The 19,223-nt window shown below is 36.1% G+C and overlaps 1 protein-coding gene across 1 annotated transcript in view; it reads left to right on the top strand.

Moving 5' to 3' along the window:
* Positions 1-19,223, top strand: part of Fibp (acidic fibroblast growth factor intracellular-binding protein) — a 156,791-nt gene that overhangs the window by 109,171 nt on the left and 28,397 nt on the right. Inside the window, exon 6 of the mRNA XM_090376340.1 lies at positions 10,058-10,233. Within this exon, the coding sequence (XP_090232466.1) occupies positions 10,058-10,233 (176 nt within the window). The remainder of the gene's footprint in view (positions 1-10,057; positions 10,234-19,223) is intronic.

The raw sequence follows: 19,223 nt of genomic DNA, 5'->3' as shown, positions 1-19,223 counted from the left end.
AGGATCAGTGGTAAAGAAGGTTATTTATGTGATAAATATCTTAGAAATAGTATTCTTAGAAATACGGAGGGTTGATTCAGCCTTTTAATAACGATTTTGACATTAATCCTGCTTGTGACTTATGGCAACAATGTAATTTTTATTTCTCGCAGGCGCATTCCCAAACCTTATGAACAGTTGTATCAGTTGCAGAAGTTGTTTTAACGTCGACATGCCTCGGAAATTGGACCCATGGTTGGAAGGTTACATAACCGCACTTGAAGGGTACAGTTATGTGAAAATTATTGATAGGTGCAAGTCGAAAAGTTTTAGTGTATCGAAGTTCGGTATCATAAGGTTTTGAATGACAAAGGAAAATTCCGCGAAGCTGCTGTAAGTGGGCGGGAAAACACCGAAGAAACTTCAACCTGCTCCAAGTCGAACGAGGGAGGTAGTACAAAAAGTGCAGTCGCCCGTCGTCGGTGAAAATCCAAAAACCCAAAGAGCTATAGTGTCATGTGTGGGAACATCCCAGTCAAAAGTTTGTCGCATAATCAACGAAAATTTGCAACTGGAGAAGAAGTACAAGGCCCATGTACACAACCTAGGAGCAAGGCACATTGCAGAGCGGCGGGTCAATGCTCGAAAACTCTACGAAAAATATCTGGCAGCTGAAAGGTGGAAATTTGTAGCAACATTGGATGAAGCATGGGTGTACCTCTCTTATTGCAACAAAATTCGAGCAATTTATTACTGTCCAAAGGGTGACAGGGCCTTTCCAACATGGGCACATCAGTGCAAGGAAAGTTTTGGCTGAGGTTTTATGATTGTAGTCGGTTTTTGTTATAATGGCAAATTTTAGTTGCGTAGAGTCACTAAAAATGTGAAAGTAAACTCAGTGTATTACCAGGCTGAAGTTCTACAGCCATTATTTGAATGTGAAATGTCCACATTGTACAGTTCTGATGCTGAAAAGGTCTGCGTGCACCAGGATAAAGCGTCCAGCCACAGTTACGTTCCACCTATGTTTTTTTGCAGAGAATGGAAGCGGTAACAGGTATTCGTTCGATCCCGTTTGTAAATATACCTATTAAATCACCTGACACTGCACCCATGGATTTTTGCCTATTCGGACTTTTGAAAAGAGCTCTCGGAAGCCACCTACCCAGAACCGTTGAAGGTTTGTGAAAAGTCTGCTATCAGGAATGGGACAAGATCGACTTGAGTTTTGCAGCGGGCTTTACTTCAATAGAAATTGCGATGCCGTGTGACAGTCCATGAGCAGGGAAAACGAATAGAACACAACCGGTGGTGGCAGCACGGAATTTAGTAGTTTTAAAGGACTGTCAAAATTGTTATCAAAAGGCTGAATCAACCCTCCATAATTTTTGATCGTTATGTAACACTACTGATGAAGGGCATAAAATATTTCTTAACTACAGTCATATTTACTGATTAAGTTTTGATTCAAGTGTGCAGAGAATGTGTGAGCTTTATGATCATGTAGCAACTACCTTGACCCCAAAATATAATAATGATTTAGTTCTATAATTACAATAAACCAGTATTTATGGTTGCATTATATTTTTAAAAGACTTTAATAAAGCTTAGTTCCATAAATTGAAAACTTTAAAATAGACATTTGACAATTATTGATGCACTTTTGATAATCAAGAGATTCAAAAATATTCCTGCTGATGTCACTCAAGTAAAAATAGATGATTATGTCTAAGTTTTTTCAAGCACTAATGAGTTCCTTTCAAATAAATCACTGGCCACTAGGACTGAAATAAAACATAAAAATAATAATGTATCTTGAAACATTGAGTGATGAATTGGAAGATAAGATTTCAAGAGTTAGACTTTTTTCACAAATACCATATCTTTTTTATTGTTGCCATTTCAAGTGATTGATCATAACAATATCCTAAAAATGAAACAGACTTTCATCCTTACATGGGATAGGTACCTGTTGGAGCAACATAAAGTTTGCAGTGATGGAACTTCGCAGAGAATAATATATTTTTTTCCATGGTAAAAATACCATAGTAGAATGTTTTTGGTGTGATCTGTATCTACTTTCAGAGCATTATAAAGAGTTGCTCTTATTTCAATATATTAATTTTAAGTGTATTTCCAAAACAATTATGTGTGAAAGATCAATTCAGCACACTTCATTTAATTAAAAACAAATTCTGAAATAAAATTACCAATCAAAACGTCAGTCAACAATGGATCTTGCTCTGGAAGACAGAAGTGTATCCAATTTTTCTTTGAACAATTATTTTAATAAAACATTAGGGGGTGTTGCCCCCTACTCACTTTGCTCACCAACCCCTGTGCATGCTTTTCTACATAAAATACACACCTGTCAAAACACATTGATCCATAATTATGGCGCAGATGTGGGAAGCCACTGACGGCGCCTGACTCTAAATACTATGATCAATATCTAATCAGGAAATGACCTTTGTAATTATTTACCTGTGCATTTGTAGTGACATAATTTCCCCGCCCATTTGTACCATGTGACCCTCATCCCTCCTCTCCCATTGGCTACCCCACCACAAGGCATTCTCAAGGTCAGCGTTTCTCAACCGGTGGTACCTGGAAAAAGATTTGGTGGTACGTGAATAACAGACGGTTGAATTTTTTAAGTTTGTGAAATTATGAAAAATAAAACATTAAAAATCTCCTCCTGTAAAGGTAAGTAATTACATATTTTACCTATCTTTTTTCAATCTAACGAGTTCACAAATCGTGTTGATTTTCAAATATTTTGTTTCTTCAACCTCCGAGTGGATAGCGATATATTTCTTGGAAAGCTTAAAATCATGGCCAAGTCTTATCTTGTGATGTTAATCAAGTATTTTATAGTTTATTTTGTTTTGTTTAATATTTATTATATAGTTTGGGTAAAAATTCAGATCTTGGGTACCAACTCCATACTTTGATTAAAAGTCAGGAAGAAGGCCATGATTGGTTGACAGGTGCCACTCACTGTTTATCTCCACCCCCCTGTCCTCCTAGGTTGACATTCCTAGGGTCTTTATCCCCGCTTGCCGCTGTTTTAAAATCGGGAACTCATTTTCCAATTTTAAAACAGTGGGATGGGAGGGATAAACACCCTACCTAAGCTAAGACACAAAACAATCAGAAGCAAAATGCATTCACAATAATCACCCAATCACAGAACTTGACCATACAATCACTCTGTTCTATGACCACGCCCATTGCATTGAGACAAGTGGTACCCAAATAATAGATTTTAACCTTAGTTTGTTCAATTTTTGTATTAAAAATGAAATAAAAATATGTATAATTTATAACACAGCCTTATTATGTGAATATTCTTGACTTTTCCTCTTAATCCGAATACATATTTTAATGAGTGGTAGTACCTAAATTTTTCACTTTTGGTAGTACAAATATTAAAAAAGGTTGAGAACTGCTGCTCAAGGTCGAATAAATACCACTATATAATTATTTGCCTGCATTTACATAGGTAACTTAGGAAAAGACATTTTGTTTGGGTTCCATAATGCATGAGGAATATTGTTGCATCCGAAAGAGCAGGACTAAGATATTTACAAACTATACAAATATTTAAAATATTTACAAAATGCTAAACTATTTACAAATATGCAAACTATATCAGATATGGTCATCAGCTAACATTACAATGGAACATCAAATGTTGCCCGGTGTGGTCATGTATCAGACAGTGAAGTATGTGCACAAGGTTGGTGAACGTTATGACTCAAATAAGTAATGTACTTGCCCTGCCCTCTTCTCCCATTGACTTGAATAAATATCACTAGGAGGAAATCTTTTTTAATGTATAGAGAGATGTTTTTTCACATTAAAAACTATAAGAGGAAACCTCATACCTTTATGTAGGACTGGAATTTCTGAGCAGTGCAGACTGTCTGCGAGAGTAGCTCGTGGTGTCTTGTCAATGATATACAGGAATTTTTCTAGCAGGGATAAGGAGGGGATTATCCCCTTGTATAAGGCAATGGTCAGGCCACACCTTGAGTACTGTATACAGGCTGGAGGCCTCATTTTAAGAAGGATGTAGAGCTGTTGGAACGAGTACAGAGAAGGGCAACAAGATTAGTGAATGGAACAAACTCTTACAAAGAAAGGCTTAAGTTTTGCAAATTACAGTGTCTGGAGACCAGGCACCTGTGAAGTGTATAAAGCCTTGAATGGTTTGAGCATGCTCAGTGATGATGGGATTCTTCCTCTTGCTCAGAATAATCGCCTAAGAGGGCATAAATTCAAATTGAGGAAAGACAGTTGTAGGATAGATGTGCAGAAGTTTGCCTTTAGCCAGCGGGTGGTTGATTGCTGAAACAAACTTCCATTTGTTGTTGTACAAGTTGATAGCTTAAACAGATCCAAGGCAGAACTAGACAAACATTTGGAGTGAGTGGATGGGTGAAATGAGAAGGGGGCGTGTGTTTTTTTTTTTGGCTGATGCTATATAAGCTTGCTTTCTTGCATCATGTGCCCTTGTCTAATGCTAATTCTCTCAACCCTCACAGTCGAAGGATTATGCGATTATATTATTATATGAATAAATGTCTCATATTTAATATTAAATAAACTCAATTACAAAGACTACTTTCAAATTACATAAATAGATACTTGTTAAAAGATTGTCACATATTTAATTCTCATCTCCAACATAACACACCAAGAAAAGCCAGGGGAAGCCGACAGCCATTAACACCCCCACAAACCCAACCAAAGTTGTATGCTAACATGAAAACTGAAAACAATTGTTGAATTAATCCTTAAGAAACATGAGATAAATGTACATCAAATTAAAATATCTAGAAACATAAAATTGTCTAAACTTTTTATAAGGGACCGAATTTATTCGGGTAGATTCCGTGCTCCCAAGAAGTAAAGTGTTTTTCGCTAATGAAATCCACCCTTTTGTATACATAAACCTATCGAATCCCTGATATGAGATTATTTATACTAAATAATCAGTATAAATAATCTCATAAAAGTCCACGAATCCGAAATAGTGTAAGGCCTATGAACATTAATGGAATTTGCATTTAACCTAATTTTCAGCAATCAATAATTTAATATATTCTTTTTGTGTATTTAAAACTTTTGCTTCATTAAAAAGGAACACATGGCTCTCATTGACAGTATGGAAAGCAAGTTCTGAGGCACATGTCTTTCTAGTCCTAACCGATGTCACATGTTGTATCCTCATTGAAAGATAATTTTGTGTCGAACCAATATATGAGGAATTGCATTCGCTGCAAGTAATATTATAAACAACATTGTCTACATCAATGGTTGAGCTATATGACCTCTATGCTTCAAAACATTATGGAATTTACTAGTTGGTTGGGCAATAATCTTAAATTCAGTGTTCTTAAAGATATTAGTGAATTGTTTGTACCAGTACTGTATATATGGAACTTTAATAAAATGTTTCGGTTCAGACCTGTTATTCATTATACCAGTCTCTAGTTTATGTTTTGCTTGTCATCTTATCTTCATAATAGTACCAAATGTGTAACCCCTATTTAGAAATCTTTTTTCAAGTTCCATAAGTTCATCTAGTAATAACTCCTGAGTAGAGCTATATTTGTATGGGTTGTAAAACTGATTCAAAATAATACTTCGTTTGTATGTGAATAAATGATAGCTAGCACAGTATAAGAATTTTCCAGTATTTGTTGGTTTCTATAAATTTTAAAATGATTATTCTCGTCAACTCTAGTTAAAATGAAATTTAGGAAATTTATAGCTTTTTTTCTGTGGATTTTCTATTTCTAAAGTGAAATTAAGTCTAGTATTTATCTTATTTAATAAATCCAAAACATTATTAAGACAAAACATATTTAATAAATCCAAAACAAATTATTAAGATATCTACCATAAAATGTTAGATGTGGGAGAAACAGTGTTAAATGTAACTGTTCGATTTTATTAAGGTAAATTTCGGCAACTAGTCTGCTCAGGCTAAGACCCATCAGTAATCCAAAAATTTGTTTATAAATTTTAGATTGGAAATGAATATAATTGGCTTAAACAAGAAATTTAATTAGATAATATATTTCATTTTTTGGTAAATTAGACTTATTTAAAATTACTGAATCATCGTTAATTAGATCCCACATTGTGTCTAATGCATACTCGACACGTACAAAGAAACTGCATCTAGAGAGAATAATTTATCATCTTTATTTAAATTTTTTCACTTTTAACTTATTAAACAACATATCCGAATTCTTTAAACTGAATATCAAATGTAAAGGTTTGATAATCCCATATAAATACGTTGCGAGTGATGCAAAAGCTGGATTTCTATAAGAGACAATGGATCTAATAGGATGTCCCATTTTGTGCAACTTCACCTGTCCAAAAAGAGTGGGTACATTATTAGTTCTAGCTTTTAGATTTTTTTAACAGTGCCATCGAAATAAAATCTTTTTTCCTGTATTCAGTTAACATTCTATTAAACTGTTTAATTAACTTGTCAAACATTGTTTTTTCTACCAGTTGGTAAGTGGAACTATCTGATACAATATTTATGAGTTTGTCTATGTAATCACTTTTATTTAAAATGACTACTATATCTCCTTTATCTGCTTTCTGTATGATAATATTGTTATTCTGTCTTAATTTCCGTAGCCCAAGCCCCTCTTCTTTAGATAAGTTAGGTATATAAGGGTCCCTAGATTGATTAATAACCCTATCAATCTGCTGTATTAGTCCCTCTCTATTTTTTCATTTCTTAACCAATATTCAAATTCAATAACCGTTTGTTTTATGGGGAGTCGTTTAGGAGATAAATTGTAATTAAGACCCCTACTTAAAAGATTTATATGTGGTGTAGACAAATCATATGAAGATAAATTAACAACACTATGGTCATTAATGTTATCCTGTGGGTGTGTTTCTTTAATTTTAGTCTTATTCTCGTACGTCACTGTGTCTGAAATAATCTGTTGTGTATTCCTGGTGTGACCTACCACCCCTTCAACTTGCCTCGTTCCATTATTTCTTTGCGATGCCGTTTCCGTAATGAATTTATTTTTCATCAGGAGTAAATGGTGTATTTTATTAATGTGTCTAGTATTTATTTAATTTGATAGTGCTTGTTTCCTAATTTTGATGACTGATTTTAAATAACCCCAATCATTTTCATGTAGGTATCTTTTACCTTATTGCGTAAACTTTGTAATTGGCAAAAATACCTTTTCTTTTTGCAAACCCTAAAATCTAAGGTCATCCTAACAATTTTTTGTGAGAATGTAAACGATAATTTCTTTATACCTGAAATCCTCTGTCTTAGTGACACTCTCGCAAATTTTGGAATTAAGTTTTCACTTATGCAATATTTTTAAAATCTAATGTGAAATTTTTGTGCCTCATATTGCATTATAACATCAATGTATGCATGGACTAAGTTGTATTAATAATCTCTCATGTTTGCGAAAATATGTATTAAACGAATGTATTAACAAGTGATACAGTGTGGCACAAAATAAGCTGACCATTTTATAAAAATCATAACTTTTTTAGTTCTTTTTAGGTTTGTAATTTTTTGTGTTTATCTTACAGGTAACCCTTGGAGAATTTAATTATGGAGAGGTACACAATTGCTCAGCGGACCAAAATAGTCACAGTGTTCTTGGAAAACAATCGGTCAGCAGTTCTAATGCAACGAGCATATAGACAATTTTTTAATGTTTGCGAGGCACTGAGTATGAACATAATTTATACTATGGTTCAAAATTTTGAAGAAAGGGGAACTGTTGCTGATGCCATCCACACTGGAAGACCTCATAGTGGTCGATCAATGGAAAACATTGCACGTGTACGGGAGAGTGTTGCAGATCAACCCCAAAAATCGACCAGAAGATGCTCTGCTCAATTGACGATCTCTCTTCGCTCGCTGAAGCGAATTTTGCGTATGAACTTGCATCACTTTCCATACAAGATTCAGTTAGTCCAAGCCCTTCATCCTGAAGACATGCAAGCACGTCTGGAATACACCCATGCCTTCATAAACCTCGCAAAAAATGATGAGAATTTCATTTCAAATTTGATGATGAGCAACGAAGCACATTTTCAATTAAGTGGCTTTGTTAATAAACAAAAATTGGCATTTAAAATTCCTATTATTTAAAATATGAATGGTACAAAGGTTGTGAATGACAGTATGTTACTGCAACAGGATCAAGAAAAGTTAGGCAGATGGCCTGAAAAGTGGCAACCAAAGTTTACCATTAACAAATGCAAATTACTGCATATGGATAGCAGTAACCTCAAAGTAACGTACCAACTGTGTGGTACTGCACTCAGGGTAGTAGAGAGTGGAAAACACATGGGGATAATTGTGCAGTCAGATATGAAGTTCACTGAGCAATGTAGACAGGCTGCCAGGACAGTTCATGGAATTTTGTCAATGATATATGAGAATTTTTCTATCAAGGATAAAGAGTGATTATCCCTATGTATAAGGTCAAGCCACACTTTGAATACTGCATACAGATCTGGAGGCCTCATTTTAGAAAGGATGTAGAGTTGTTGGAATGAGTATAGAGAAGGGCAACAAGATTGGTGATGGGAACAAAGGGGTGCTCTTCCAAGAAAGGCTTCAGTTCTGCAAATTGCAGTGTCTGGAGACTAGGCACCTGCGAGGTGATCTGATTGAGGTGTTTAAGGCTTTGAATGGTTTGAGCAAGCTCGTTGCTGATGGAATTCTTTCTCTTGCTGAGAGGAGCTTGTGGAGGTATAAATTCAAATTGAGGAAGGATGTTTGCAGAATAGATGTGTGGAAATTTGCATAAATAAATAAAATAAATTCAAGGAAGAATTAGACAAAGTTTTGAAGGGAATGGATAGGCGAACTGGGAAGATTTTTTTTTTTCCCTTGCTGATGCTATATAAGCTTGCTATCTTGTGTCATATGCTAATATTAAAAAAAGACTAATATTTGGGGGTCTGGAGTTCCCAAACCTACCCTTTACCTATGCCCATTATGTGTTCAAATTTAACAGATTACTAAATTCAGTTAGGTGGCATTCACAATTAGATAAGCAAATCGTTGGTATTTTAGTGGCTGTTATTTCTCAGTGGGATACAGTTAGATCTCTCCTATAATCAAGTGATAAATTTTTCATAAATCCAAAATCCAAGGCTAAAGACAGATTTTGATATAGGAATCTGAATTGTAGCCATTTTTATTTAGTTAATGTTTGGGTCTTATTGAATTAGTTTGTCCTTTCATACTAGTAAACTACAGTAGTACCTCAAAAATCTAGAACTTTTTGAATACTTCTCCACAGATAATTGGCTGTACGATAGCAGAAGGAAAATAAGCTAGCCAGACAGACTTTAAAAAAACTACTGCAGGTACAAAATTTCTGCATTTTGTTGTTTTACATTCTTCTTGGGCTGTATGTCATCATTACAATGTATAAAATCATTCATTTCACAAGACATTCAATATGTTGCTTAGTACAGTAGTTTTTAAAGAAATTCGATTACTGAAATCATAGCACACTATTTATACCTCATGTTAAAAAAATATTGGACAATTGCTGTAAACTACTGGAGGCAGCAGTTGAACCCATGACCTTTATTTCTTAGGCAGGTATGTTTCCCACTGGACCAGTCAGGCAGTATGCATTCATTTTGGCTTAATACAGGCAGCTATCATTCTGTGGAGATTATAGGGATCAGAGATACTATATTACACTGGTCAGCATCAGTTTCCTCCCTGAAATTATTTCAACAGATTCTCTTAGGAAATATGTTCAAAAATTCAGATATGTGCTTAAAAATTCTCATCACCCTCAGTTTTCAAATATTTTAAGTTAATGACCGAAAACCAAGACCCGTAGTTGGTTTAATCATCTTTTCCATCAATATTCCAGAATGTTCCAAAACATTCTGGAATATTGTTACATACAGAAGAAAGGTCGGAATGTTTTTGGAAGGTTCTAGAACTTTTGTCTGAGTTCTCTAGAAACATTTAAAATTTTCTGTTTTTAAAATTCTCTGTTTTTAAAATTCTCTGTTAATATTTCAGATTGTAAATATGAGGAAACAGCAATGGAAATGGACCGTGAATTTCTTCAAGAGTTGAGAGAGATGAAAATTTTAGTAGAGCGAGAGAATTTAGATGAGCAAAAATCTCTAGTGATGAGCACATTGCGCAGCCATGTTTCAGACAGAGTATATTATGACTTGGAAAGTAATTTTAAGGTAAGTTAATATCATACTTGGGGAATTGATATATAATAATTAATGAAAATAATGCATTGCATTTACATAAAAAAAAAAAATTCCATTATTTTGACCAGACTTCCAGTAAACTGCAGATTTTTCAAACTTGAACACACAAGTTCTTCCTCTGTATAACAGAGTTAAACTAAAAAGCCAGGGTGTAGGAATATTATCAGAGGTTTCTGTTATTCTAGATGAACCTTTACTACTATGAGTCCAGCCAGTTATGTAGACTAGAACCAGAATTGTATGGTGTTATCAGTGACTTTTAGTTTTTATAGAATGTCATCAAGTTAAGTAAAGTCACTTCTGTGAGAAAAGACTGATTTTCTTTCTCTTTTGCATTAGACTAATTTGACATAACCATTAGATCCTTCTTAAACTAAACCAATAAAACAATAGAAAAAAAAAAACTTTCCACTGGTCATCATCATCTTGATGTTCCATTCAGTCTGCCATTGGAAGGAAGTTCCTGGTTATGAATTCATTTTTGGATCTTTTCGAAAAATTTTTGAGTTCTTGTTTATGGTTGCAGTTTTGTTCTTATATCATAAGGTTACTTTTCAATTTCTTGGAAGCATTGGTTAGGTCTTGTGTTATTACTCTTTTGAAATTAATGGTGTTAGCACATTTCCTGCAGTGTGACTACCACTGGATTTAGGTAACCTCAAAGTCCACAGGGTATGCATATTACAAATTTCAGTGCATTGAGCACATTGCACTCAATGCAACAATGAGCAGTTAACAATGAGCTGAATCAGGAAGTTCCTTAGCCCTGACTTGAAAATAAGAAAAACGTGTGTGTGCTTTATTGTGAATTGGTTTGGTTTGGATTTTATTGGCGCATTAGCAACTAAGGCTATAACGTGCTTATTGTGAATGGTGTGAGCAAAGAGAGAGAGAGTTTTGCATTTTGCAAAAGCAGAGAAATCAACTAAAGCAAGAAATCAACTAAAGGGCTAATGGGGAAAAGGCCTGAGGAAATTCTGACATCTATACAATCACTATAGATTTACAAAAAGACCTGACATTCTCAAAATTAACTGTTTCTGAGGCCTACTATAGGTGCAACATGTACTGTTATAATTTAGGTTTCCATAACATCACAAATAACCTTGGCTACATGTACGTTTGGGATGAGACCATTGCATCCAGAGGTTCACAAGAGATTGCTTCTTACCTGACTAAGCATATTAAGTTGAACAAAAAATAAACATTTGATGATATACAGCGACACATGCATTGGCCAAAATCAGAACATTAAGGTATCCTTATTGTTAATGAAACTGATTCAAGAAACTTCAGTTGAAGTCATAGACCACAAATTCATGGTTTCTGGCCACTCTTACCTTCCAAATGACTCAGACTTTGTGCTGATTGAGCAAGCTGGAAAAAATAAGATTGATTATGTTCTGGATGGATGGTTGGATACTATGAAGTCTGCCAGAAGACACAACATGTTTATGGTTATAAAGATGTAACAAGTTGACTTTTTAAAACAGAAGCTCTTGAAAAAGGCATAACAAAATGGAACAAGAATGATGAAGGCAAAAATTTAAACTGGTCGAAGATACAGTGGCTCCATTATGAAAAAGGAAAACCCGTTCATGATTTTCTATAAGTGTACATTGGATGAAGACATCCCTTTCAGGGAACTGAATGTCAAACCCAATAAGGAAGAATATAGATAGAGGTTTGCAATTATGCAGGATGCTGGACTTCCCGTAGGGGTGCCATTCACTTGTAAGTATAACGAAGTTCCGTCATATATGGCGCCTCCATAGCCAGGTGGGAAGGAGCAGCAGTGCATAGCACATGCTTCTTGATTAGACCGGGGTTCGAGCCCATCACCACCAAATATGGAGGATGCAGAAAGGTCAGAGAATGACCACCGCATATCCCGGAGCAATATGGCCTTAATTGCTAATGCTCCTAAAACCCAAACAGAACAAAACAAACCGTCATATACATATTTATTAAAGTATCCCAGTAGGTTAAATCAAATTTTATGGAATTTTTATGTTCCAAATATAGCTTTTGGAGAACATCTTTTAAATTGTTGAGATTGATACTAGTGAATAAACAGTTAAAGTAAATGTTTGTATTTGCTGAATACTGTTATTTTTTATTGCATTTATAATCGGTAAGTTATTTATTATAATAGTTTTATTTACATTATTTAATATAGTTTTAATTAACTTTTCTAATGTTTTACCTGGAATTTTAACATAACTATGTCTACATGATGTTATGAATCTAAATGCAATAGGTGATTTATGAAATTTAGGTATACCATATATAAATGGATATTTTAGGTTATTGTAGTTTAACTTTAATTTTTTATGCAGTGCTATTAGTTTTTTGATTATTACATTAGGGGAAGATGCTATGTATTTGTATGTGCTACTGGGCTGCAGTTAATTTTTAATAATTTCTATGTACCATATTTCCCCATGTATAAGATGCACCTTAATTTTGGGGCCCGAAATTTGAAAAAAAATATATTACATAAAGTTATTGAACTCAAGTTTTATTCATCCTAAAATTCATACAACTCATCACTGTCAAAACTCCCATCCATTAGCTTGTCCTCATCTGTGTCTGATGACGAATCACTGTCTTCATATATTGCCTCGTCCTCATTCCATCTATGGCATTTGAAATGCTACACTTCTTAAATGACTTGACAACAATGTAAATCTTCATATTATCCCAGGATCTTTTCGCCCAGGTACAAACTTCTCCTATAGTTGGTTTCTTCACTCTTCCTGCTGGTGTCAAATTGTCCCCAGAAGACTTCATCCATTGGTTCCATTCGTCTCTCATGGCAGCTTTGAAGGGTTTGTTAATGCTGACATCAAGTGGTTGGACTGGGATGTCAAGCCTCCAGGTATGATGACAAGTTTTGTTTTTTGCTCTGCAGCAATCTTCTTTGTATTTTTTGTTATGTGTGCCCTGAACTGATCAAGCACCAATAGGGCAGGTTTGCGTAAGAGCCCACCTAGTCTCCTGCTCCAAACTTTCTCAAACCAGATCTTCATTCCATCCTGATCCATCCAACCCTTGTCATGAACGTGGACAATCGCTCCTTGAAGAATGTCTTTTGGCATTGTTTTGCATTTGAAAATCAGCATAGGAGGCAGCTTGGTTCCGTCGGCACAACAAGCTAGAACAACTGTATAATGGCTCTTTTCATGTCCACTTGTCTACACAGTTAGTTTTCACCCCCTTCTTATCAACAGTTCTGTTACTTGGGACATCAAATTGAAGGGGGACTTTGTCCATATTTGCAATCTGTCCCAACTCAAACTGATGTCTTCCGACATTGAATGACAAAACGATGAAATTCAAGGACCTTCTGCTCATAGCTTTCAGGCATCTTTTGGGCAAGTCTGGTGCGTGTACGCATGCTTAGTCCATTCCATTTCATGAATCTGAAGCACCAGTTGTGTCCTCCTTTGAAATCAGTAACTTCTTTTTCATCAGCAATTCTTCTTGCCTCATAGTGAACCATCTTTGTGGACACAGGAATTCCAATTGCCCTTTGCTCCTAATCATATCTTCAATTCCCTCTCTGATTCAGGCCATTTTGCTGACTTGCCTCTAATGGCCTTCTTCTGCTGTGGCGTTTTCAGTAGGGTTTCTTCTTCCCATAGCCAGTCTCGGATTGTTTTCTCAGTTGGAGGAGGACCAAACTTACGTTCAGCAGCACGATTTCCATTCACTTTTGCAAACTGGATCACTTTTAACTTGAATTTAGCACTGTACAAAAATCTTTTCTGAGCCATTTCTGGGCAGAATATGGCAAAACGTAACCTAATATACCGGTAACAAGTGTGAAACAATGAGCGCAAAGACAACAACAAGCACGAAAAAGCGAGAAATGCAAGTAAAAAAAAAGCTACAACCACTGTATAAGATGCACCCAGTTTTTAGACCCCAAATTTTTCGAAAAAAGGTGCATCTTATACATGGGGAAATACGGTAATATGACTTACATATAATTGCATAATTGCAAGCAGCTTTGTCAACCGGTGTAATTACAAAATGTTTCTGTATTTCTTTGAGCTGCTTATTTATTAATTTTGTATTATTTAGATTATCTGGTCTGAATTTCAATTGACTATATTTGTTAAATATTAGCATTAGCATTAGTAGAGGCATGTGATGCAAGAAAGCAAGCTTATGCAGCATCAGCCAAAAGACAAAAAAAAAAAAAAAAACCCCACTTCCACTTCGCCCATCCGTTCGTTCGAAATACCTGTCCAGCTGAGCCTTAAATTTATTTAGGCTATCAACTTCCACAAGGGATGGAAGTCTGTTCCACCAACCAACTACCCACTGGCTAAAGGCAAATTTCCACATATCTATCCTACATCTGTCTTTCCTCAATCTGAATTTATGCCCTCTCAGGTGATTATTCTGAGCAAGAGGAAGAATCCCATCAGCATTGAGCATGCTCAAACCATTCAAGGCTTTATACACCTCTATCAGATCACCTCGCCAGTGCCTAGTCTCCAGACACTGTAATTTGCAGAACTTTAGCCTTTCTTCGTAAGAGCAACCCTTTGTTCCATTCACTAATCTTGTTGCCCTTCTCTGTACTCGTTCCAGCAGCTCTACATCCTTCTTGAAATGAGGCCTCCAGACCTGTATACAGTACTCAAGGTGTGGCCTGACCATTGCCTTATACAAGGGAATAATCACCTCCTTATCCCTGCTAGAAAAATTCCTGTATATCATTGACAAGACAATGATATGCAGACGAGCTACTCTTGCAGCTCGTCTGCACTGCTCAGAGAACTTCATATCTGCCTGCAAAATTATCCCCAAGTCTTTTTCATTCTCTACCACTGTCAGTGTAGTACCACAGAGTTGATAAGTTGCCCTGGGGTTGCTGTTTCCCATATGTAGTACTTTACATTTGTCAATGTTAAACTTCATTTGCCACCTCTCACCATATGCTCAACTTTTCCAGATCCTGTTGCAGCAGCATAGCGTCAGTAGTGTCCTTAACAACCCTGCCAACCTTTGTATCGTCTGCAAACTTGGACATTAAGCTTGATATACCATCATAAATATTATTTATAAATACATAAAATAATAATGGACCCAACACTGAACCCTGAGGGATTCCACTAATAACATTAGTCCACGATGAGCAGTTTCCATTGATTACCACTCTCTGTTTTCTCCTCCTCAACCACCCCTTTATCCATCGCAGCAATTTGCCTCCAATGCCACACTGCTCCAATTTGTGCAGCAGTCTTCCATGTGCAGCAGTATCAAAAGCCTTTCTAAGATCCAAGTATATAATTTCAAAGTTATTCCCTGCATTCAGTTCTTTTGTGACTGCATCATAGATCCAATCAAATTGGTCAGGCAAGACTTCCCCTTAACAAAACCATGCTGTGTCCGAGCCATAACTGAAGTCTTGTCTAGATGATCCTGTAGTGCCTCCATTAATTTTCCTGGAACACAAGTTAAACTCACAGATCTATAATTACTTGTGTCAGCCTTTGATCCTCCTTTGTGAATTGGGGTCACATCTGCATATCTCCAGTCTATGGGTACCTCCCCTGAGTCCAAGGAAGCTCTCATAATTATGGCTAAGTGTTTGCTTACTTCTTTGTTGCCTCCTTTAATATAACTGGATAGATCCCATCTAGTGTGCTACTGCAACAGGATCTAGATAATTTGGGCAGATGGGCTAAGAAAAGGCAACTGAAGTTTAACCTTGACAAATGCAAAGTACTGCATATGGGTAGAAGTAACCGCAGAGAAACGTGCCAACTGTGTGGTACTACACTTAAAGTGGGAGAAAATGAAAAAGACCTGGGAGTAATTGTGCAGTCAGATATGAAGTTTTCCGAGCAATGCAGACAGGCTGCCAGGGCAGGTCATGGGGTTTTGTCAATGATATGTAGGAATTTTGCTAGCAGGGAAAAGGGGATGATTGCCCCTCTGTATAAGGCAATGGTCAGGCCACGCCTTGAGTACTGTGAACAGGTCTGGAGGCCTAATTTTAGGAAGGATGCAGATTTACTTGAGCGTATACAGAGAAGGGCACAAGATTGGTGGGGGAATGAAGGGATCCTCTTACCAAGAGAGGCTTAAGTTCTGCAAATCGCAGTGGCTGGAGAATAGGCACCTGTGTGGTGATCTGATTGAGGTGTATAAGGCCTTGAATGGGTTGAGCACGCTGAATTCTGATGGGATCCTTCCACTTGTTCAGATTACGAACTTAAGGGGGCATAAATTGAAATTAAGAAAGGACAGATGTAGAATAGATGTGCAGAAAGTTGCCTTTAGCCAGCGGGTGGTTAATTGCTGGAACAAACTTCCATCTGTCGTTGTGGAAGTTGATAGGTTGAATAAATTTAAGGAGGAACTGGACAGGCATTTGGAGGGAATGGTGTGATTTTTTTTTTTTTTTTTTTTTTTTTGCCTGATGCTGCATAAGCTCATACACTTGCTTTCTTGCATCACATACTACTACTTCTACTACCCCAGGTGCCTTTCTTGTGTTTATGTTCAACAATTTCTCCTCCACTTTACTCTCAGTTATTACAAGATTATCTAGCTTACTGCTAGAGTTGAATACACCTCTGGCATTTCCTTCGCTGAATAACTCCTCATGTGTGAATGTTGATGCAAAATATTCATTTAGTTTGTTAGCTACCTGAGCAGGATCATCAACAGTTGACCCATTGATATCAAGTGGACCAATCTGATTCATCCCCTTCCTTCTAGAGTTTTCATAAGTAAAGAATTCTTTGCTGTTTTTCTTTGCATCCGTTGCCAAAGATTTTTCGTAATCTGCCTTCACCTGCCTAACCTCCTTTTTAACTTGGTTACAGATCAACTTATATCTATCATAGGCTTCTGTGTCACATGTTAATTTATATGTATCCCATGCATTTGTCTTCTCTGCTATATGTCTCATTAGTTCATCTGACATTCATTTTGGCCTAAACCTTGAACAATATTTCTTAGTTGGTATGTAATGCCTAGTAGCTTCCAAGATAAGTTCTTTGAAGAACTTATCTTGAAAAACCCTTCCCTTTCCCCCTGATGGTAGTTACCTCTTTGAGTAAATCCCACTTCAGCACACTGTGATCACTGCCACCTAGTGGTTCCTTTATCTGCAGATTCTTAATAAACAGCCACATGTGGTATGACTCAACAGGTATGTTATATTTGTATGCAGATCTTATGCAGTATTTTAATAAATCTAGATATAACAGTTTTTTAAAAGTTGATTTATTAACAGGTAGATTGGGTCGAAACTTAAAACCGAGTGATAAAACGTCTCTAAGCTCGGGATATGGGATTATATCTAAATCGGCAGTTATAATGTGGTTATGATTAGGATCTCCATATCTAAGAAATGAAGGCTTGTGGCAAACACATATATCCTGTCTAATGTTAATATTGTGTAGGTTTGTAGCTGTTATTTTATTGTTACATGCTTTAAGACCAAATGGTTTAGCATATCTAAATCTGATATTAATATGTAAGTTATTAATAGTTAGCAAGTCTTTATGTATGTAAGTTTATAGTTCTATGTATATTCAAATTATCCATGATTTTATTTTGAAAATATAAGACAAGGATAGAGTTCTCTGGTTGCTTGTTAATGTTCGAAATATTAATTCTGAATTTAACAATGTCTAATATAATGTGCATAAGGTTTTTTTTTTTTGTATATATATATATATTTATATATTATACCTTACTTTATCCCTTACGTTTCTTTAAATCCATCGTGTTATTGTCTGCTTGAATTATCTTCAATATTATACGACATATTTTATACACAATTTGGTCGTAATGCATAATTGCTCTAGGAAGTGCATTGGCCCATAAGTATTAGTTACGGTTTGTTACAATTTATTAACTTTTTTCTTTTTTTTTTCATATTACTCATATAAGTGTGTGTGTGCGTGTGTGTGTGTGTGTGTGTGTGTGTGTGTGTGTGTGTGTGTGTGTGTGTGTGTATACACATGTGTATACATATATGTATATACATAGGGGGCTTAGAGGGGAACAGGTATCCTGTGTGTTATCAGACACTCAGCCTAAAACACTGATGGATCCAATATCTCTCTATTACAGAAGATTTAGGAGAAGTCCGGTTGGCCTGCCTCCCTAAAATCCACTCATGCACACCTTCTCGATGGTAAGCCCTGTTACGTCACTTAGGTGGCAACGAACGTGTAGAGTGGTTCTCTTCAAGACACCTGGTCAGCGTGAAGAAGAAAAGACCAAACCCTCCAGCAATGAGAGCACAACAATACAAATGGCCCTCACTCCCCAGCAGCTTTCACTCTCCCTCTTACGGCAGCGAGAGGATCAGAGTGGAAGCAGAGGGTGCTAAGAATATCTGGGTACGACCAGGCTGCCATGCACGGAAATTGAACTTGGCCTGTTATAACGTACGATCACTCATCGGTGAAGACTGAAAAGGAATTAGAAAATGTGAATTGGAATATTATCGGTTTGGCTGAAACAGAGCTGGAAAATAGAGCTGGAAAAGGAATTAGAAAATGTGAATTGGAATATTATCGGTTTGGCTGAAACAAGAAGAAGAAATGAATCACTTATAAGTTTATCAAGTGGAAATCTGCTGTACACCAATGGAAACAGTGAAAGGAGTGAAGGTGGAGTTGGGTTTCTGGTCCATAAAGATTTTAAAAACAACATTCTGGAATCCAAAAGTACATCACCAAGAGTGTCAAGACTAATACTCAAGATTTCTAAGAGACAAGCTAAAGATTATAATGATTTATGCACCAACATCGAGCCACGATAATGAAGAGGTTGAAGAAATGTATACCGAAATTGAGAGTCTTCTAGATGAGCATGAAACCCACTACACTATTATTATGGGAGACTTCAATGCTAAGGTTGGAAAAAGACAAAACAGTGCAGAAAGGGGAACAATAGGAAATTTTGGAATTGGTGAA

Source organism: Mastigoproctus giganteus, chromosome 6, assembly GCF_048544385.1.
Source record: "Mastigoproctus giganteus isolate SK-2022 chromosome 6, ASM4854438v1, whole genome shotgun sequence".
NCBI classification, from domain to species: Eukaryota; Metazoa; Arthropoda; class Arachnida; order Uropygi; family Thelyphonidae; genus Mastigoproctus; species Mastigoproctus giganteus.
The sequence above is the reverse complement of the archived record's forward strand: the minus strand, read 5'-3'. Positions and strand labels throughout refer to the sequence as shown.